Source organism: Oncorhynchus kisutch, linkage group LG2, assembly GCF_002021735.2.
Source record: "Oncorhynchus kisutch isolate 150728-3 linkage group LG2, Okis_V2, whole genome shotgun sequence".
NCBI classification, from domain to species: domain Eukaryota; kingdom Metazoa; phylum Chordata; class Actinopteri; order Salmoniformes; family Salmonidae; genus Oncorhynchus; species Oncorhynchus kisutch.
Genome location: NC_034175.2, coordinates 6546727 through 6563646, shown reverse-complemented (window position 1 = coordinate 6563646; position 16920 = coordinate 6546727). Strand labels below are relative to the sequence as shown.

General features: G+C 46.3%; 1 protein-coding gene across 1 annotated transcript; it reads right to left on the bottom strand.

Moving 5' to 3' along the window:
* Positions 1-221: 221 nt before the first annotated feature.
* LOC116353075 (gamma-enolase) lies at positions 222-16844 on the bottom strand. Its single transcript, XM_031786230.1, has 11 exons — positions 16625-16844; positions 14964-15049; positions 14641-14736; positions 14143-14201; positions 13938-14007; positions 13654-13787; positions 11511-11733; positions 9544-9741; positions 2070-2271; positions 948-1115; positions 222-823 (listed from the first exon to the last, which is right to left on the bottom strand). The coding sequence occupies exons 2-11, from the start codon at positions 15046-15048 to the stop codon at positions 754-756; spliced, it is 1305 nt and encodes a 434-aa protein (XP_031642090.1). The 5' UTR covers position 15049; positions 16625-16844; the 3' UTR covers positions 222-753.
* Positions 16845-16920: the final 76 nt, after the last annotated feature.

Sequence of the window (16920 nt, the reverse complement as noted above, 5' to 3'; positions counted from 1 at the left end):
TATATTTAATTAAGAATGGGTAAATGTGGCAGCCCAATGCATTTCTACCTGCAAAGTTCCGAACGTTCCATCCCATTGAATGTGCCCCATGTGAAAGTAATGACAGAGAATATACAGTAGCCAATATAGCCAGTCTAAAGTAGAGCTTTCATTTGAATTATTAAAACAATATATATATATATATATATATATATCCCATACAAAACACAGACACAATTGTGGCTGATGTTTACATCATAAGTGTTCATGTCTTTATTGATTGGAGGGTTTCTGTGGTAAGCTTTTACATGTAGGTGGTAACAGACAATTATGTGGCAGGCTTTTACATGTAGGTGGTAACAGACAATTATGTGGCAGGCTTTTACATGTAGGTGGTAACAGACAATTATGTGGCAGGCTTTTACATGTAGGTGGTAACAGACAATTATGTGGCAGGCTTTTAAATGAAGTGGTAACTGAAAGGTTGCCTAACATGGAAGGGCAGGAGGAAAGGGGAAGGGTTGGGCAATTGAGGAAATTGAGATGAGAAAACTGAGGTAAAGGGGAGGAGAAAAGAGAGGGATGGAAAATAACGTCTTATTCAGTCTGTCTGTCTCTCCGTCCTTACAAACATACGTCTGTCTGACCTATCAAGGATTCATTGTAAGAAGTTATGTATATCTGTCTGTGGACATCTGTCAGTCCATCTGTGCCCTGCAGTGGTGTGATGTGTGTCTGTGATTCTGTGTCAGTGTCCGTCAGCCCAGAGGAGTCTTAGAGGGCGGCAGGGTTCCGGAAGTTGTGCCCTGCGAAGCGAGCCTGATCCCCTAACTCCTCCTCAATCCTAAGAGAGGATAAAGACAACAAGAGAAAGAGAACGACAGAGAAGAATTCAGAGAGGAACAGACAGAGAGACAGTTATACAGAGTCATACAGCAACAACCACACACAGTGAGTAGGGTACCAACCTCATGAGTTGATTGTATTTGGCCAGCCGCTCTGATCGACAGGGAGCTCCAGTCTTGATTTGTCCAGTGCAGAGGCCCACCACCAGATCAGCAATGAAGGTATCCTCTGTCTCACCTGAGCGGTGACTCACCATCACCCCCCAGCCATTCTCCTGAGCCAGCTTACACCTGGAGGACAGACAGAGAGACATACACAGATAGACAGACAGAGAGGGAGAGAGAGACAGCGACAGATACAGAGATGGAGAGAGAGGAAGAGATACAGAGAGAGAGAGAGAGGAAAAGATACAGAGAGAGAGAGAGAGAGGGAGAGATACAGGGAGAGATACAGAGAGAGAGAGGGAGAGATACAGAGAGAGAGGAGAGGGGGGAGAGAGAGAGAGGAGGGGGGGAGAGAGAGGAGAGGGGGGAGAGAGAGAGAGAGAGAGAGAGAGAGAGAGAGAGAGAGAGAGATACAGAGAGAGAGAGGGAGAGATACAGAGAGAGAGAGGGAGAGATACAGAGAGAGAGAGAGAGAGAGGGAGAGATACAGGGAGAGAGAGAGGAGGGAGGAGATACAGAGAGGAGAGGAGATTACAAGGGGAGGATGAGAAGACGATGGAGGGAGGGAGAGATACGGAGGAGAGAGGACGAGGACGAGGGAGAGATAGGAGAGGAGAGAAGGAGAGAGAGGAGTAGGGGAGAGATACAGAGAGAGAGAGAGGAGAGGAGAGAAGAGAGTAGAGGCAGAGGAGAGAGGAGAGGGAGAGATACAGAGAGAGAGAGGAGAGGGAGAGATACAGAGAGAGAGATACAGAGAGAGAGGAGAGGGAGAGATACAGAGACAGAGAGAGGAGAGGGAGAGATACAGAGAGAGAGAGAGGAGAGGGAGAGATACAGAGAGAGAGATACAGAGAGAGAGAGAGGATGAGGAAGAGAGAGGAGAGAATGAGAGAGGGAGAGGGGAGAGGGGAGACGGGAGAGGGGAGAGAGAGGGGGGGGGGGGGCTGGTGGATGAGGTGAGTTCTCACCTATAGTGCACTACTTTTGTCCAGTGCCATATAGCACTATATCAGGAAAAGGGTGCCATTTTGGACACATTCTAAAATGCGAATCCGCTACACACTCCCCTCCCTGACTCACGCCTGGATGGCTTCGGTGACAGAGCCGATCTGGTTGACTTTGAGCAGCAGGCAGTTGCAGGCCCTCTCCTCCAGGGCGCGCTCTATCCTCTTGGGGTTGGTGACGGTCAGGTCGTCCCCCACCACCTGGATACCCACGGAGGCTGTCATCTGGGACCAGGCCGGCCAGTCATCCTGGTCAAACGGATCCTCAATGGACACCACTGGAGGAGAGAGGGCCAGGAGGAATGTTAGTGAGTGTTTGTGTGTGCTGCAGCCATAATGGAGAATAAGGACAGGGGTAGAATGAGGGTAGGCTAAGGATGACCTGGGGCCATGCCTCTAGACACTGATCTAAGGACAGTTTTTCATTTAAACGCCTAATGGTTAATGTTACAATTTCTGAGCAGTAGATATTCCTACATCTGTCCCTAAAGGAAATATCTACCTAGAGTGAAGGAAATTACTTTACCATGTTAAGGAGTGTGTGTGTTTATGTGTGTGCCTACTCTAGTGTATTAAGGGGTGTGTGATGGGAGTTGGTTGATTAGCTCAAGACCCACTCATGGCCCATGGTGGACGGGCTCAGAGGTACAGTGTGTCAGTCTTAATGGGGATTTCAATTACTGCCTCTGACTGGACACCCTATACTATCATCCATTACACTCTACACTCCTCAGAGAGACAGAGAGATACTTTGACTTTTGGCCTTTCTTTAATGAAACATTCTCATTTCATTAAAACCCAACCCAATAAACCCAATAAAACACCAAATTATATCCTGTACTGCATAAACATACCATACTCACCTTGCCCTCTACCCCATGATACAAAACAACACATCACAATAACCAAACCTTCACCACTTCTACAACCGTATATCCAAAATATCTTCCCCGGCTATACAGACAGCCCCCCCCAACACACCATATCTCCTGAAACATCTCTACACTTTTCATTATTTTATAGAATTCAAATTCCACCCTAAGGTGGGCAGAGACCATCATATTAAATAACAGTAAAGGGTCTGTTATCCCCCCACATTTGACCCTGTTCCTCCTTGTTAGCCAAATAGCCAAGTTTGCTTGAGCAAACAGAAATTTAAACAAAACACATTTGGCCTTTTCCTTATTTGAATACCTGTACCCCATTATATACATCCCAACAGTAAAAACCACCCCCACCTCTCACACAGATATTCCAACAGAGACATGAATGGCATTAACCTGGCGCACACAGAAAACACATGAGTCACAGTTTCTCGAATAACACAGAAAGGACGCTGCCCGACTCCAGGTTCAACCCGTGCCAACCAGCTGTTAGTGGCCAGGCTCCATGTAGAACCCTTCACTGTAGGTCCCCTGACCTCTTTGGTACTGGGGGTTTGTAGAGCCCCCTGCATCTAAAACCCACCATACTCTCCTCCTCACATACCCCCTGCCACTGATGTGCCTTCACTCCTGTTAGGCTCCTAATGTTCCTTACCTTAATGCAGAGGTTGTAGCATCCTTTACCTCCCACCCCCTCAAACTCCCCCAGGCTCAGAGTGTTAAAATCTAACAAGTCCTCCAGACCCCCTTTCCAGTCCCCAGTCCCCAGTCTCTGCCGTCACCTGCAGTGGTGGAAACATGGGTGGCCACTCCCCCTTTGGCTGCTCAAACACCCCCCCTACCGGATCAGACAGTGCCTCCTGGACCTCCTCCAGGAATCTGTCCAGCAGCCTAAGAGACATTATTCCTGTTTGTTGTGCCAGGACTTCCATGGTTTTCCATCCCTCCTCTTCCAGCAGTCGCAGGTCCCCCAGCCTTAGTAAACCCGCTGCCATCAGTTGCCTCTACAGGGTGGCCAACTGAACCGATCTCAAAGGGATGGCTGGGTTGTGGAAGATAGGCTCCTCCCACACCCACAGCCCAGGCTCCACACCCCCTTCTTGTGTTTGCCTTAGCAGCTTCCGGCCCTCAGCACTGCATAGTAAATATCTGATAGACCTGCGGTACTCAGCCTCTCCAGCTTCATGAGGAACAGCTACCGGTCCAACCCTAATCCGCTATCTCTCCTCAGCAGCGTGCATGCTGGTTCCCTCCAGCCAACATCAGTATGGTACAGCAGTCTCTGCACCGCCTTTAGTCAGAAGGCAGCCACCCTGCTCTCCAGTTCCACCAGGCCCTGTCCTCCTTGGTGGACAGTCATGTACAACACTGCCGCCCTCATCCAGTGATGGCCCAACCAGAAAAAGTCCACCAGCTTGCGGGGGAGGGGGGGGGGGGGGTGTTGAGGACAGCCAGTTTATGCCACCAGGTTGTTGATTATCAGTACCATCCCTCTATATGACACTTGGGACAGGAGCCACCTCCACCTGGCCAGTCTTGACACCACTGCCTGTGACAGCCCCTCCCAGTTCTTCCTGGCCCGAGTACACCCCCAACATTTTAAGCCCTTCACAACCCCACTGCCAACCCCCTGGAAGCAGAGGAGGCGCCACATCCCCCCATGGCCCACATAACAGAGCTTTGCTCTTGCCCCAGTTTACCTTAGCTGACAAAGCACCCTTATACACCTTCAGACTAGTCTCTAGTGCCTGCATATCCTGACCATCAAAGAAACGTCATCTGCACACCCTGACACTGCTATGCCTTTCACCACACCCATGTCTGTCCAGCACACTCCCTGCAGTCTCCTGCGTAGCAGGCCCAAAAAAGGCTCACTGGCTAGTGTATATAACTGCCCCGATAGAGTGCATCCTTGTCTAATGCCTCGTCTCACTCAGACTGTCCGACTGAGCCCCCCTCCCACCTTGACCATACATGATGCCCCAGCATACAACATCTTCACAAAGGTCAAAAACCTTTCCCCAAACATCACATTAAACAGATACTCATGGTCCACTCTATCAAAAGCCTTCTCTTGGTGTAAAGAGACCCGTCCAAAGTTCACATTAGAACCTCTCGACAAGTCCAACATGTCCCTAATTAAGAATAAGTTGTCTGTGATTGAGCGTCCCGGTACACAATTTGTTTGGTCCTTATGTACTATCGAGTCCAGGTGGGACTTCAGTCTGTTAGAGAGGACCTTGGCAAATATCTTGAAGTCCGCACAGAGCAATGCCACAGGACTCCAGTTCTTAAGTTCACACAAGTCCCCTTTTTTGGGATGGAGAGTCAGAGCCGCCTGACGACAGCTCATCGGCAACTCTCCTCCCCCAACGCATTCACGCAACACGCAAAATAAGTCCAGTCCAATTATTCCCCAGAATTTTTTATAAAACTCCACTGGGAGTCCATCGACCCCCGGTGCATGACCGGGGTACATCTGCATTATGGCCTCTGCCAGTTCATGGGACAACATAGGAATGTCCATTTCATCCCTCTGTGCCAGAGAGAGCTTAGGGAGTTCTGCGACCAAGACCTGAGCACATATAGGATCACACATTTCTTCCCTATACAACTCAGTATTTAACTCCACAGTCCACTCCCGCATCTCCCACACCACAGAGGTCACCTGCCCATCAGACAGCCATAGACAATGCATACTCTTGGCTTCACCGCTCTGTCTTTCCAAACCAAAGAAGGAGGAGCTGGGAGCATCCATCTCCTTGAGCATGGAGAACCTAGCTCTTACAAGTGCTCCCTTTGCTTTAACCTTGAAAAAACTGCCCAGGTCCCTACGTAATTCAGCTAAATTAGCCTGGAGGCCTACATTGCCTTGCCCCACCATCTCTACCTCCATCTCACTAATACTATGCTCGAGTTCCCCCAGTACTCTCCTAGCCTCTGAGGATGAGAGAGCTGTATACTGTTGACAGAAAAGAAAAGCCGAATTTGGACTTTTCCCACATGCCACCATTGACTCAGAGACTCATATTCCTCTCTTTGCTGCCCCCACCTTTCCCAAAAAATCTTGAAACCTGAGCAAAAAGTGGCATCTTGAAAGAGCTTTACATTAAACTTCCAATAGGATGCCTACCGAGGCCCTGGTGAAATATACAGCCGAGCCATGGTTATGTGGTGATCCGAATACCCCACCGGGAGAATGGTAGCATCCAACTGTCACGCCCTGACCTTAGAGAGCTTTTTATATCTCCATTTTGGTTTGGTCAGGGTGTGATTTGGGTGGGCATTCTATGTCCTTTTTCTATGTTTTGTATTTCTTTGTTTTGGCCGGGTATGGTTCTCAATCAGGGACAGCTGTCTATCGTCGTCTCTGATTGGGAACCATACTTAGGTAGATTTTTCCCACATGGGTTTTGTGGGTAGTTATTTTCTGTTTTGTGTTTCTGCACCTGACAGGTTTCAGTTCTGCACCTGACTGTATCGGTTTTCATTAATTCTCTTTGTTAATTTTGTTATTTAGTGTTCAGTTCAAATACAAGTATGAACACTTGCCATGCTGCACCTTGGTCCTCTCCTTTCATCAGCCGTGACACCAACAGCCTATTGCTCTGATTCCTAGACATGTAAAATCGATCAAGTCGGGCTGCATTCACCCTAGCCCCAAAAACCTTCACCCATGTATACTGCCTTGTGTTGGGATGTTTAGTTCTCCAAACATCCACTAGGTCGAACTGATCAATGATGTCCCTTAACACTCCCACTGACACTGAATGAGGCTCTTCCCCATTTCTGTCTTTCGTAAAATCCATTGTACAGCTCCAGTCCCCACCGACCACCAGCATCTCCTCAGGCGCTACCTGTGAGAGTTCCTGTATAAGACACCCAAATAGAACCCCCCCCCTCTCTCCCTGTGTTAGGCACATATACATTTATGAAGACAAAACCCATGTTGTTAATTTCTGCTTTTACAACAAGCAGCCTACCCCTACACACCTCCTTTGAGGAGCAAATTTTTAGACCGACCCGCTGCCACCCCTGCACTAAAATGTGTCCCATGGCTCAACACATTTGCCCCTTTCCACCAGAGCCCCAATCGACTTCATTCACCACATCACTATGCATCTCCTGCAGAAACAACACCTGTACTGTTTTTTTGTTTTACATATTCAGCCAACACACTCCTCTTTCCCGCATTTCTGGCACCATTTATATTAAGCGAGCCTACCCAAAGAGTCTCCATAAGAAATTGGAGAAAAGCCAGCAAAAACAAAGAGACCAATAGAGCCCCAGTGCCAGAAAAAAACTATACATCTAAACAGTGTCTGAAGGTAGACCCTTACGCACGGTTGTGATCCACTTCCTCAACCTAAACCGTTTCCTGGGTGAGAGGACACCATGCCCTCATTTTTTTCATAGCATGTTGTACTGATCATACAAATTTTCTCGGATTGGAAAATAATAGCCTCAAGATGAACTTTTTTCCCCTTGGTCTCATTCAGGAACCTTGTCAGTTCCCTCAACGTGTACTTTGACCCCTCTGCTTGACTGGCTGTCAGCTCCGAACCCATTGAAGTGGATTCTGAAAAAAACAGATCCTCATCATCCTCTTCCTCAGACTCACTTTCCTCCTCATCTCCATCTCCTATCCTGACCACCTGCCATTCCTCTCTGGTCAGGGCCTCCCCCCCAGCACCAGGCAAAGGTTCCTTGGTGCATTATACCCTCCCACCTTATTTCTTGCCCCCTTTTTCCTTTAACGCTTGACACCCTCCTCCTCCCACCCTAGTCTCTTACACTTCCCCACTATACTCTCCTCATCCACTAGCATAACCTGACTAGACCCAGCCTCATCTACCCCACCATCTCTAACCTGACTAGGCCCAGCCTCATCTACCACACCATCTCTAGCCTGACTAGGCCCAGCCTCATCTACCACACCATCTCTAGCCTGACTAGGCCCAGCCTCATCTACCCCACCATCTCTAGCCTGACTAGGCCCAGCCTCATCTACCACACCATCTCTAGCCTGACTAGGCCCAGCCTCATCTACCACACCATCTCTAGCCTGACTAGGCCCAGCCTCATCTACCACACCATCTCTAGCCTGACTAGGCCCAGCCTCATCTACCACACCATCTCTAGCCTGACTAGGCCCAGCCTCATCTACACCACCCTAGTCTCTTACACTTCCCCACTATACTCTCCTCATCCACTAGCATAACCTGACTAGGCCCAGCCTCATCTACCCCACCATCTCTAACCTGACTAGGCCCAGCCTCATCTACACCACCCTCCATAGTATGATATGGCCCAGCCTCAGCTACCCCACCATCTCTAGCCTGACTAATCCCTGCCTCTGCTGTCTTTGTCTCATTGCCCCCTGCACGTTGAACTCGATTTCCCCCACTGGCGCTTGTACCTTGTCTATGGCCTTTATGTGGGCACGCAAAGCTCTTATGCCCCAAATCCACACACTCAAAACACCATAGACTATCTGTGCTGGCAAACCCTGCGAAGAGCCCCTCCCTATGCCTCACTTTAAAATGCACATTTAGCTGTTGCTCATTGTTATTCAGAAACAGGAACACTTTCCTCCAGAACGAAACAACGTGCTCAACGGCATCTGCCTGAAAACCTGCTGACACGAAAACTGCTAGGAAACCTACCAAAACGACTCAGCTCTTTCCTGATTTGATCATCCGTAATAAACATAGGCAAATTTGCAACTACCACCCTTGTCGAAGGAGTAGAAAGAGGCGAAATTGGCACCAACACATCCCGTACAAATATTCCACTAGCAATTAGCCTACCAACCTAATTTGCTCTTTTCATGAACAAAATCACAGCTTTGTTCATTCTGGAAGCAGAATGTATAAATTCAGCTCCTACCTGTTCACCGACTGCAAACAGATCCTCCTCCACTTTAACTCCATTCTCAGGAACACACCTGAATCCATGCCGTATCGACAGCGTCTCCTCTGCGCTAGGATGAGAAGCCATTGCGCACACCACACCTTCCAAACCCCAGGAAACTAACTCTATCCTCTTCCACCCTAACTTTGAAAAAACCTGTGGATACCACTAAAACAAAGAGTGCATTAATATAAAATAAAAATTGAAAGAAAAGACCAAGGACAGAATTAAGAAAATAAGTTAGGACAGAGCCCTCCACACAAAACACTCAAACTCCCAAAAACTCCCAGCATGCACTGCAAGAGAGAGAGCAAGAAAGAAAGAAAGAGAGAGAGAGAAAGAAAGAAAGAAAGAAAGAGCTTGGATGGCCTCCCCTCATTTCCTGACACCAGTTAAGGAGGTTTTAATTATGCGCTACAGTGCACATTTGGCACGGTGGGAGCTGCACTGATGTAGCCCTGTTCCGGGTGCTTATCCATGTCTCTATGGCTGTGTGTGTGTGTGTGTGTGTGTGTGTGTGTGTGTGTGTGTGTGTGTGTGTGTGTGTGTGTGTGTGTGTGTGTGTGTGTGTGTGTGTGTGTGTGTGTGTGTGTGTGTGTGTGTGTGTGTGTGTGTGAGAGAGAGAGAAAGAGAGCTTCAGTACAAGACATCAGGGTTAATTGTCGGGAGGGGAGTAACCTAATCTATCATATCATGGAACAATTAACTATGTTAGGGTGACAGGTACACACGCACACACACATACACACACACCTGGGTAGTCATTGACGAAGCCCTGGTACATGTCGCAGAGCTCTTGGGCGCTGATGTGGCGGTCTGCGTTGGGGGGAGACTTGAAGTCCAGGTCGTACTTGCCCTCTTTGTAGAACTCAGAGGCTGCCACGTCCATCCCGATCACCACCTTGTCTGTGAAACCTGCCTTCTCAATGGCTGTCTTGATCAGCTCCAGGGCTGCACAGGACAGAGTGACAGGACACAGGGACAGGGCAAATGGACAGGACAGAGGGACAGGGCAAAGGGATAGGACAGAGGGACAGAACAGAGGGGCAGGACACAGGGACACAACACATGGACAGGGGGACAGGACACAGGGACAGGACACAGGGACACGACAGAGAGACAGGACGAAGGGACATGACACAGGGAAAGGGGGACAGGACACAGGGACAGGACACAGGGACAAGACAGAGACAGGACAAAGGGACATGACAGAGACAGGACAAAGGGACATGACACAGGGAAAGGGGGTTAGGACACAGGGACAAGACACAGAGATAGGACAGAGAGACAGGGAAAGTGAGTGTGACAAGAAAGGTGAGCAGGGAGAGGGGGTTGCTATTAAACAGTGAGTGATAAATCCAATGCAGGGGTATTGTGCTTGTCTTGCTCTGACTCTGAAAGACAATGTGCTGTGTTAATTTATGAGCCCAGTTCAAAAACAACCATGGACTCCAACCCCTTCTGCATTTACAGTAATATTGGGAATCTTGCCTACGGTGCAATCAGAAACTATTCATACCCCTTGACTTATTCCACATTTTGTTATATTACAGCCTGAATTCAAAATGGATTAAATATATTTTTGTTCACACCCATCTACACACAATACCCCCAAAATGACAAAGTGAAAACATGTTTATAGACATTTTTGCAAATGTATTGAGTCAATACATGTTAGAATCACCTTTGGCAGCAATTACAGCTGTGAGTCTTTCTGGGTAAGTCTCTAAGAGCTTTGCACACCTGGATTGTACAATATTTGCACTTTATTCTTTTAAGCTATTCAAGCTCCATCAGGTTGGTTTATGATCATTGCTAGACAGCCATTTTCAAGTCTTGCCATAGATTTTCAAGCCGATTAAGTCAAAACCAATGTTGTCTGGTAAGCAACTCCAGTGTATATTTGGCCTTGTGTTTAAGGTTTTGTCCTGCTGGAAGGTACATTTGTCCCCCAGTGTCTGGTGGAAAAGCAGACTGAACCAGCGTTTCCTCTAGGATTTTGCCTGTGCTTAGCTTTATTTCATTTATTTTTTATATAATTAACTCCCTAGTCCTTGCCAACGACAATCATACCCATAACATGATGCAGCCACCACCATGCTTGAAAATATGAAGTGATACTCAGTGATGTGTTGTGTTGGATTTGCCCCAAACATAATGCTTTGTATTCAAGTTAATTTCTTTGCCACATTTTTTGCAGTTTTACTTTAGTGCCTTATTGCAAAAAGGATTCATGCTTTGGAATATTTGTATTTTGTACAGGCTTCCTTCTTTTCACTCTGTCATTTAGATTAGTATTGTGGAGTAACTACAATGTTGTTGATCCATCCTCAGTTTTCTCCTATCACAGCCATTAAACTCTGTAACTGTTTTAAAGTTTCCTTCCTCTCCGGCTACTTAGTGACTGGGCGTATTGATACACCATACAAAGTGTAATTAATAACTTCACAAAGGGATATTCAATGTCTGCTTTTTATATTTTTACCCATCTAGCAGTAAGTGCCCTTCTTTGCGAGGCATTGGAAAACGTGTAGGCCAGGCTGTAACAGAATAAAATGTGGAAAAAGTCAAGGAGTGTGAATACTTTCTGAAGGCAATGTAAACCAATTGGAAGGCTGTTTCCTTCACATCTGAAAACACAGAAAGCTGAGGGTCTACAGAAGTTGTTTCCGGACCATGCAGTAATGTCTTTGATATGTCTTTCCTCCTGTCTCTCTCACCTTCAGTGTTCTCCAGTATGTTTGGGGCGAACCCCCCCTCGTCCCCCACGTTGGTGGCGTTCTGGCCATACTTCTCCTTGATCACTTCCCTCAGCGTCTGGTACAGCTCCGCCCCCACACGCACAGCGTCCCTGAAAGACTCCGCCCCTACAGGAAGTACCATGAACTCCTGCATGGCCAGCTTGTTGCCTGCGTGAGAGCCCCCGTTGATAACGTTAAAGGCCTGAGGGAGAGATGGACCAGGGGAGGAGAGGAGAGGGAGACATACATCAGTATTTGTCAATATACAGTATTTATTCATTCATTTATCTAGTTGTTCCTTCATTCCTTTATCGAGATTGTGCTTCATTCCTTTATCCAGTTGTTCCTTCATTCCTTTATCCAGTTGTTCCTTCATTCCTTTATCTAGTGTTTCCTTCATTCCTTTATCCAGTTGTTCCTTCATTCCTTTATCCAGTCGTTCCTTCATTCCTTTATCCAGTCGTTCCTTCATTCCTTTATCCAGTTGTTCCTTCATTCCTTTATCTAGTTGTTCCTTCATTCCTTTATCCAGTCGTTCCTTCATTCCTTTATCCAGTCGTTCCTTCATTCCTTTATCCAGTCGTTCCTTCATTCCTTTATCCAGTTGTTCCTTCATTCCTTTATCCAGTTGTTCCTTCATTCCTTTATCCAGTTGTTCCTTCATTCCTTTATCCAGTTGTTCCTTCATTCCTTTATCTAGTTGTTCCTTCATTCCTTTATCTAGTTGTTCCTTTATTCCTTTATCTAGTTGTTCCTTCATTCCTTTATCTAGTTGTTCCTTCATTCCTTTATCTAGTTGTTCCTTTATTCCTTTATCTAGTTGTTCCTTCATTCCTTCATCCAGTTGTTCCTTCATTCCTTCATCCAGTTGTTCCTTCATTCCTTTATCCAGTCGTTCCTTCATTCCTTTATCCAGTCGTTCCTTCATTCCTTTATCCAGTTGTTCCTTCATTCCTTTATCCAGTTGTTCCTTCATTCCTTTATCCAGTCGTTCCTTCATTCCTTTATCCAGTTGTTCCTTCATTCCTTTATCCAGTTGTTCCTTCATTCCTTTATCCAGTCGTTCCTTCATTCCTTTATCCAGTTGTTCCTTCATTCCTTTATCCAGTTGTTCCTTTATTCCTTGATCCAGTCGTTCCTTCATTCCTTTATCTAGTTGTTCCTTCATTCCTTTATCCAGTCGTTCCTTTATTCCTTTATCCAGTCGTTCCTTCATTCCTTTATCCAGTCGTTCCTTCATTCCTTTATCCAGTTGTTCCTTCATTCCTTTATCCAGTTGTTCCTTCATTCCTTTATCTAGTTGTTCCTTTATTCCTTTATCCAGTTGTTCCTTCATTCCTTTATCCAGTCGTTCCTTCATTCCTTTATCCAGTCGTTCCTTCATTCCTTTATCCAGTCGTTCCTTCATTCCTTTATCTAGTTGTTCCTTCATTCCTTTATCCAGTTGTTCCTTCATTCCTTTATCCAGTTGTTCCTTTATTCCTTTATCCAGTCGTTCCTTCATTCCTTTATCTAGTTGTTCCTTCATTCCTTTATCCAGTCGTTCCTTCATTCCTTTATCCAGTCGTTCCTTCATTCCTTTATCCAGTCGTTCCTTCATTCCTTTATCCAGTTGTTCCTTCATTCCTTTATCCAGTCGTTCCTTCATTCCTTTATCCAGTCGTTCCTTCATTCCTTTATCCAGTCGTTCCTTCATTCCTTTATCCAGTTGTTCCTTCATTCCTTTATCTAGTTGTTCCTTCATTCCTTTATCCAGTCGTTCCTTCATTCCTTTATCCAGTCGTTCCTTCATTCCTTTATCCAGTCGTTCCTTCATTCCTTTATCCAGTTGTTCCTTCATTCCTTTATCCAGTTGTTCCTTCATTCCTTTATCTAGTTGTTCCTTCATTCCTTTATCTAGTTGTTCCTTTATTCCTTTATCCAGTTGTTCCTTCATTCCTTTATCCAGTTGTTCCTACATTCCTTTATTTATTGATTCATTCATTCGTTCATTCAATGACAGCGATAACTGTCTGAAGCCTTCATCTTATCTTTTTTTACAGAGTAGGTTATGGTTTTTGGTCAAATGTATTCTATGACAGTCAACTGAATACAGGTGAAAATGTAACGGTTATGAACTCACAGGAACTGGAAGCACTAACTCTGTGTTTCCTGCCAGGTCAGCAATGTGACGGTACAGGGGGACACCTTTCTCTGCAGCACCAGCTTTGCATATGGCCAAGGACACACCCAGAATAGCATTGGCCCCAAACTGAGCTGAAGGGAGCAGAATGAATAGGTATGAATTAAGGGAAAGATCCAATTGAAAAAGCACTGGTTAGAATAAAATGTTCAGACGCCAGCTCTTGAGACCAGGACTAGTCCAAGCTGGTGTCCCATATGTGATTCATACAGGTTGTTACTTACACTTGTTCTCAGTGCCGTCCATCTCTATCATCATCTTGTCAAGTTTCTCCTGTTCTACCACACTGACCTCCTGCAACACAGCACATCTTAGAGAGACTGATGAGACATCTTTCTCTCTTTCTCTCAGTTACAAATATGCCCAAACAAACACACTGCAACACAGGACATAACACACACACATACACACGCTCTCCACCGTACTCACCGACTGGATGAGGGCAGGACCGATGGTGTCATTGATGTGACCAACAGCCTTGAGCACACCTAGGAGAAGGAGGGATGTAGCGAAGGATGAGAAGAAACAGGATGAAGAAGAGGTGGTGGAGGAGGAGGAGGAGGAGGAGGAGGAGGATACAGAGACAGGGCATAAGAATGAAGAAAAGGACACAGAAAAGTAGTTCATTCTGCACCTCACTTAGTGTAGTCATCTTAATTTTCCTCCTCACAGTACTACCATAAGTCAATATGGCTTACTGCTCATACCTTCTCTAGTACCCATCCATCTCCTAGCCCATTTCTCTATCCCCCTTCAGTTCCCCTCACACACACACACACACACACACACACACACACACACACACACACACACACACACACACACACACACACACACACACACACACACACACACACACACACACACACACACACACACACACACACACACACACACACACACACACACACCTTTCTCGGCAATCACCTTTGCCCTTGTAGCGGCTTTTGTCTCCGTCTCTCAGCTCCAGGGCTTCATAGATGCCAGTAGACGCTCCGCTAGGCACAGCTGCCCTGAAGACACCTGGAAAGAGGAGGGAGATATTTGAGGGAATGGAGGGGTGAGGGAATGAGGGAAGGGAGGGGGAGGGAGGGGAAGACAGATGGGGGAGGGAATGGAAGGGTTGAGAAAACGAGGGAATGGAGGGGTGAAGGATAGAGGGGAAAGGAAGATACCCATTAACCAGTTGATAATGGAATATCTCAAATAATCACACCATGTAGTGATGATGAAAAATACCAGTCTCTCACCTTTGTCAGTGTGCAGGTCCACTTCCACTGTGGGGTTCCCCCTGGAGTCCAGGATCTCCCTGGCAACAATGATCACTATCGACATCCTGTGGGGAACACACACACACATACACACAGACGTGCACAGTCAAATATAATGCAGACACAATTCATTCTCACCTCTAACAGGCACGCACACAAATGTACACACACACACGTACACACACATATACAGTGGGGAGAACAAGTATTTGATACACTGCCGACAGGAAAACCTGCAAAATCGGCAGTGTATCAAATACTTGTTCTCCCCACTGTATACACACACGCAAAGAACCTTTCATCCTCTCTTCTAGCACATACAGTACATGCACCAACCCTCCTTCTAACACAGCCATGTTCTAACTCAGCCATGTTCTAACACAACCATGTTCTAACACAGCCATGTTCTAACACAGCCATGTTCTAACACAGCCTTGTTCTAACACAACCATGTTCTAACACAACCATGTTCTAACAAAGCCATGTTCTAACACAACCATGTTCTAACACAACCATGTTCTAACAAAGCCATGTTCTAACACAACCATGTTCTAACACAGCTGTGTTCTAACAAAGCCATGTTCTAACACAACCATGTTCTAACACAGCTGTGTTCTAACAAAGCCATGTTCTAACACAACCATGTTCTAACACAGCTGTGTTCTAACAAAGCCATGTTCTAACACAACCATGTTCTAACACAGCCACGTTCTAACACAACCATGTTCTAACAAAGCCATGTTCTAACACAACCATGTTCTAACACAACCATGTTCTAACACAGCCACGTTTTAACACAGCCACGTTTTAACACAGCCATGTTCTAATACAGCCACGTTCTAACACAACCATGTTCTAACAAAGCCATGTTCTAACACAACCATGTTCTAACAAAGCCATGTTCTAACACAACCATGTTCTAACTCAGCCATGTTCTAATACAGCCATGTTCTAACACAGCAGAGGGATTTCTGCATTATCAAAACAAGCTTTAGAAGACGGGGGAGAAAGATGAGAGGAGCAAGGGAACGGTGGTAGAGATTCTATAATTTTTAAATCCCCCTTTGGCCAGAAATTATGAATATTCTGAGATGGGGTGAGTGATATTCACAGAGTGAGAGATAAAAATGACCTCTTAAATGTCTTTGCCGGAGACATAAACAGAAAATATAGAGACTAACACAGGTAGACTTCTACTCACTCTCTCTCTCTCTCTCTCTCTCACACACACACACACACACACACACACACACACACACACACACACACACACACACACACACACACACACTGACGCATAGTCAGGAATTAAATGCTGTGAAGCAGATGCACTCTAAGCATATACAGCAACACACACCATACCGCAATTGACAGGCCAACCATCAAACACATTCAACACCGAACCATGGACTAGTAGGACACATGTTCAATGCGCTGTCATTCCTTGACACATACACACCGTCAGTGAGTTCAGACACATAAGCTGATGCAATGGTATCTGTGCTGTGAGGTCAAGGGCTAATCAGAGGATATGAGCTGGTGGAGGGTTGAAATGGTGAGAGCAGAGCAGAGAGACAGAGGAGAGGAGACTTAGAAGGATGAGAGGGAGGAAGGAATAGATGTATATTGTTTTCCATTACCTGCAGTGTGTGTGAAGCCTGGTAGGGAAAGTGAGAGAATGTGAGCAAATGAGAGAGAGGAAGAGTGAGAGAGGGGCACAGGGAGGAGGTAGAAAATGGGAGGGGGTGAGAACGTGCGACAGATGGGGGAGGGGGGACGAGCAAGTTATTGGAAGATGCAGAGGAAAGGGGAGGGAGCGAGACTGGGTCAAGGAGACAAAAAGAGGAGAGGAGAGAAGGATTCAGCATAGCAGCAGTAGGCACTGAAAAAGAGGGGTTGTGTGTGTTCGGTTTTTGGCTTGAGCCCAGAGAAACGT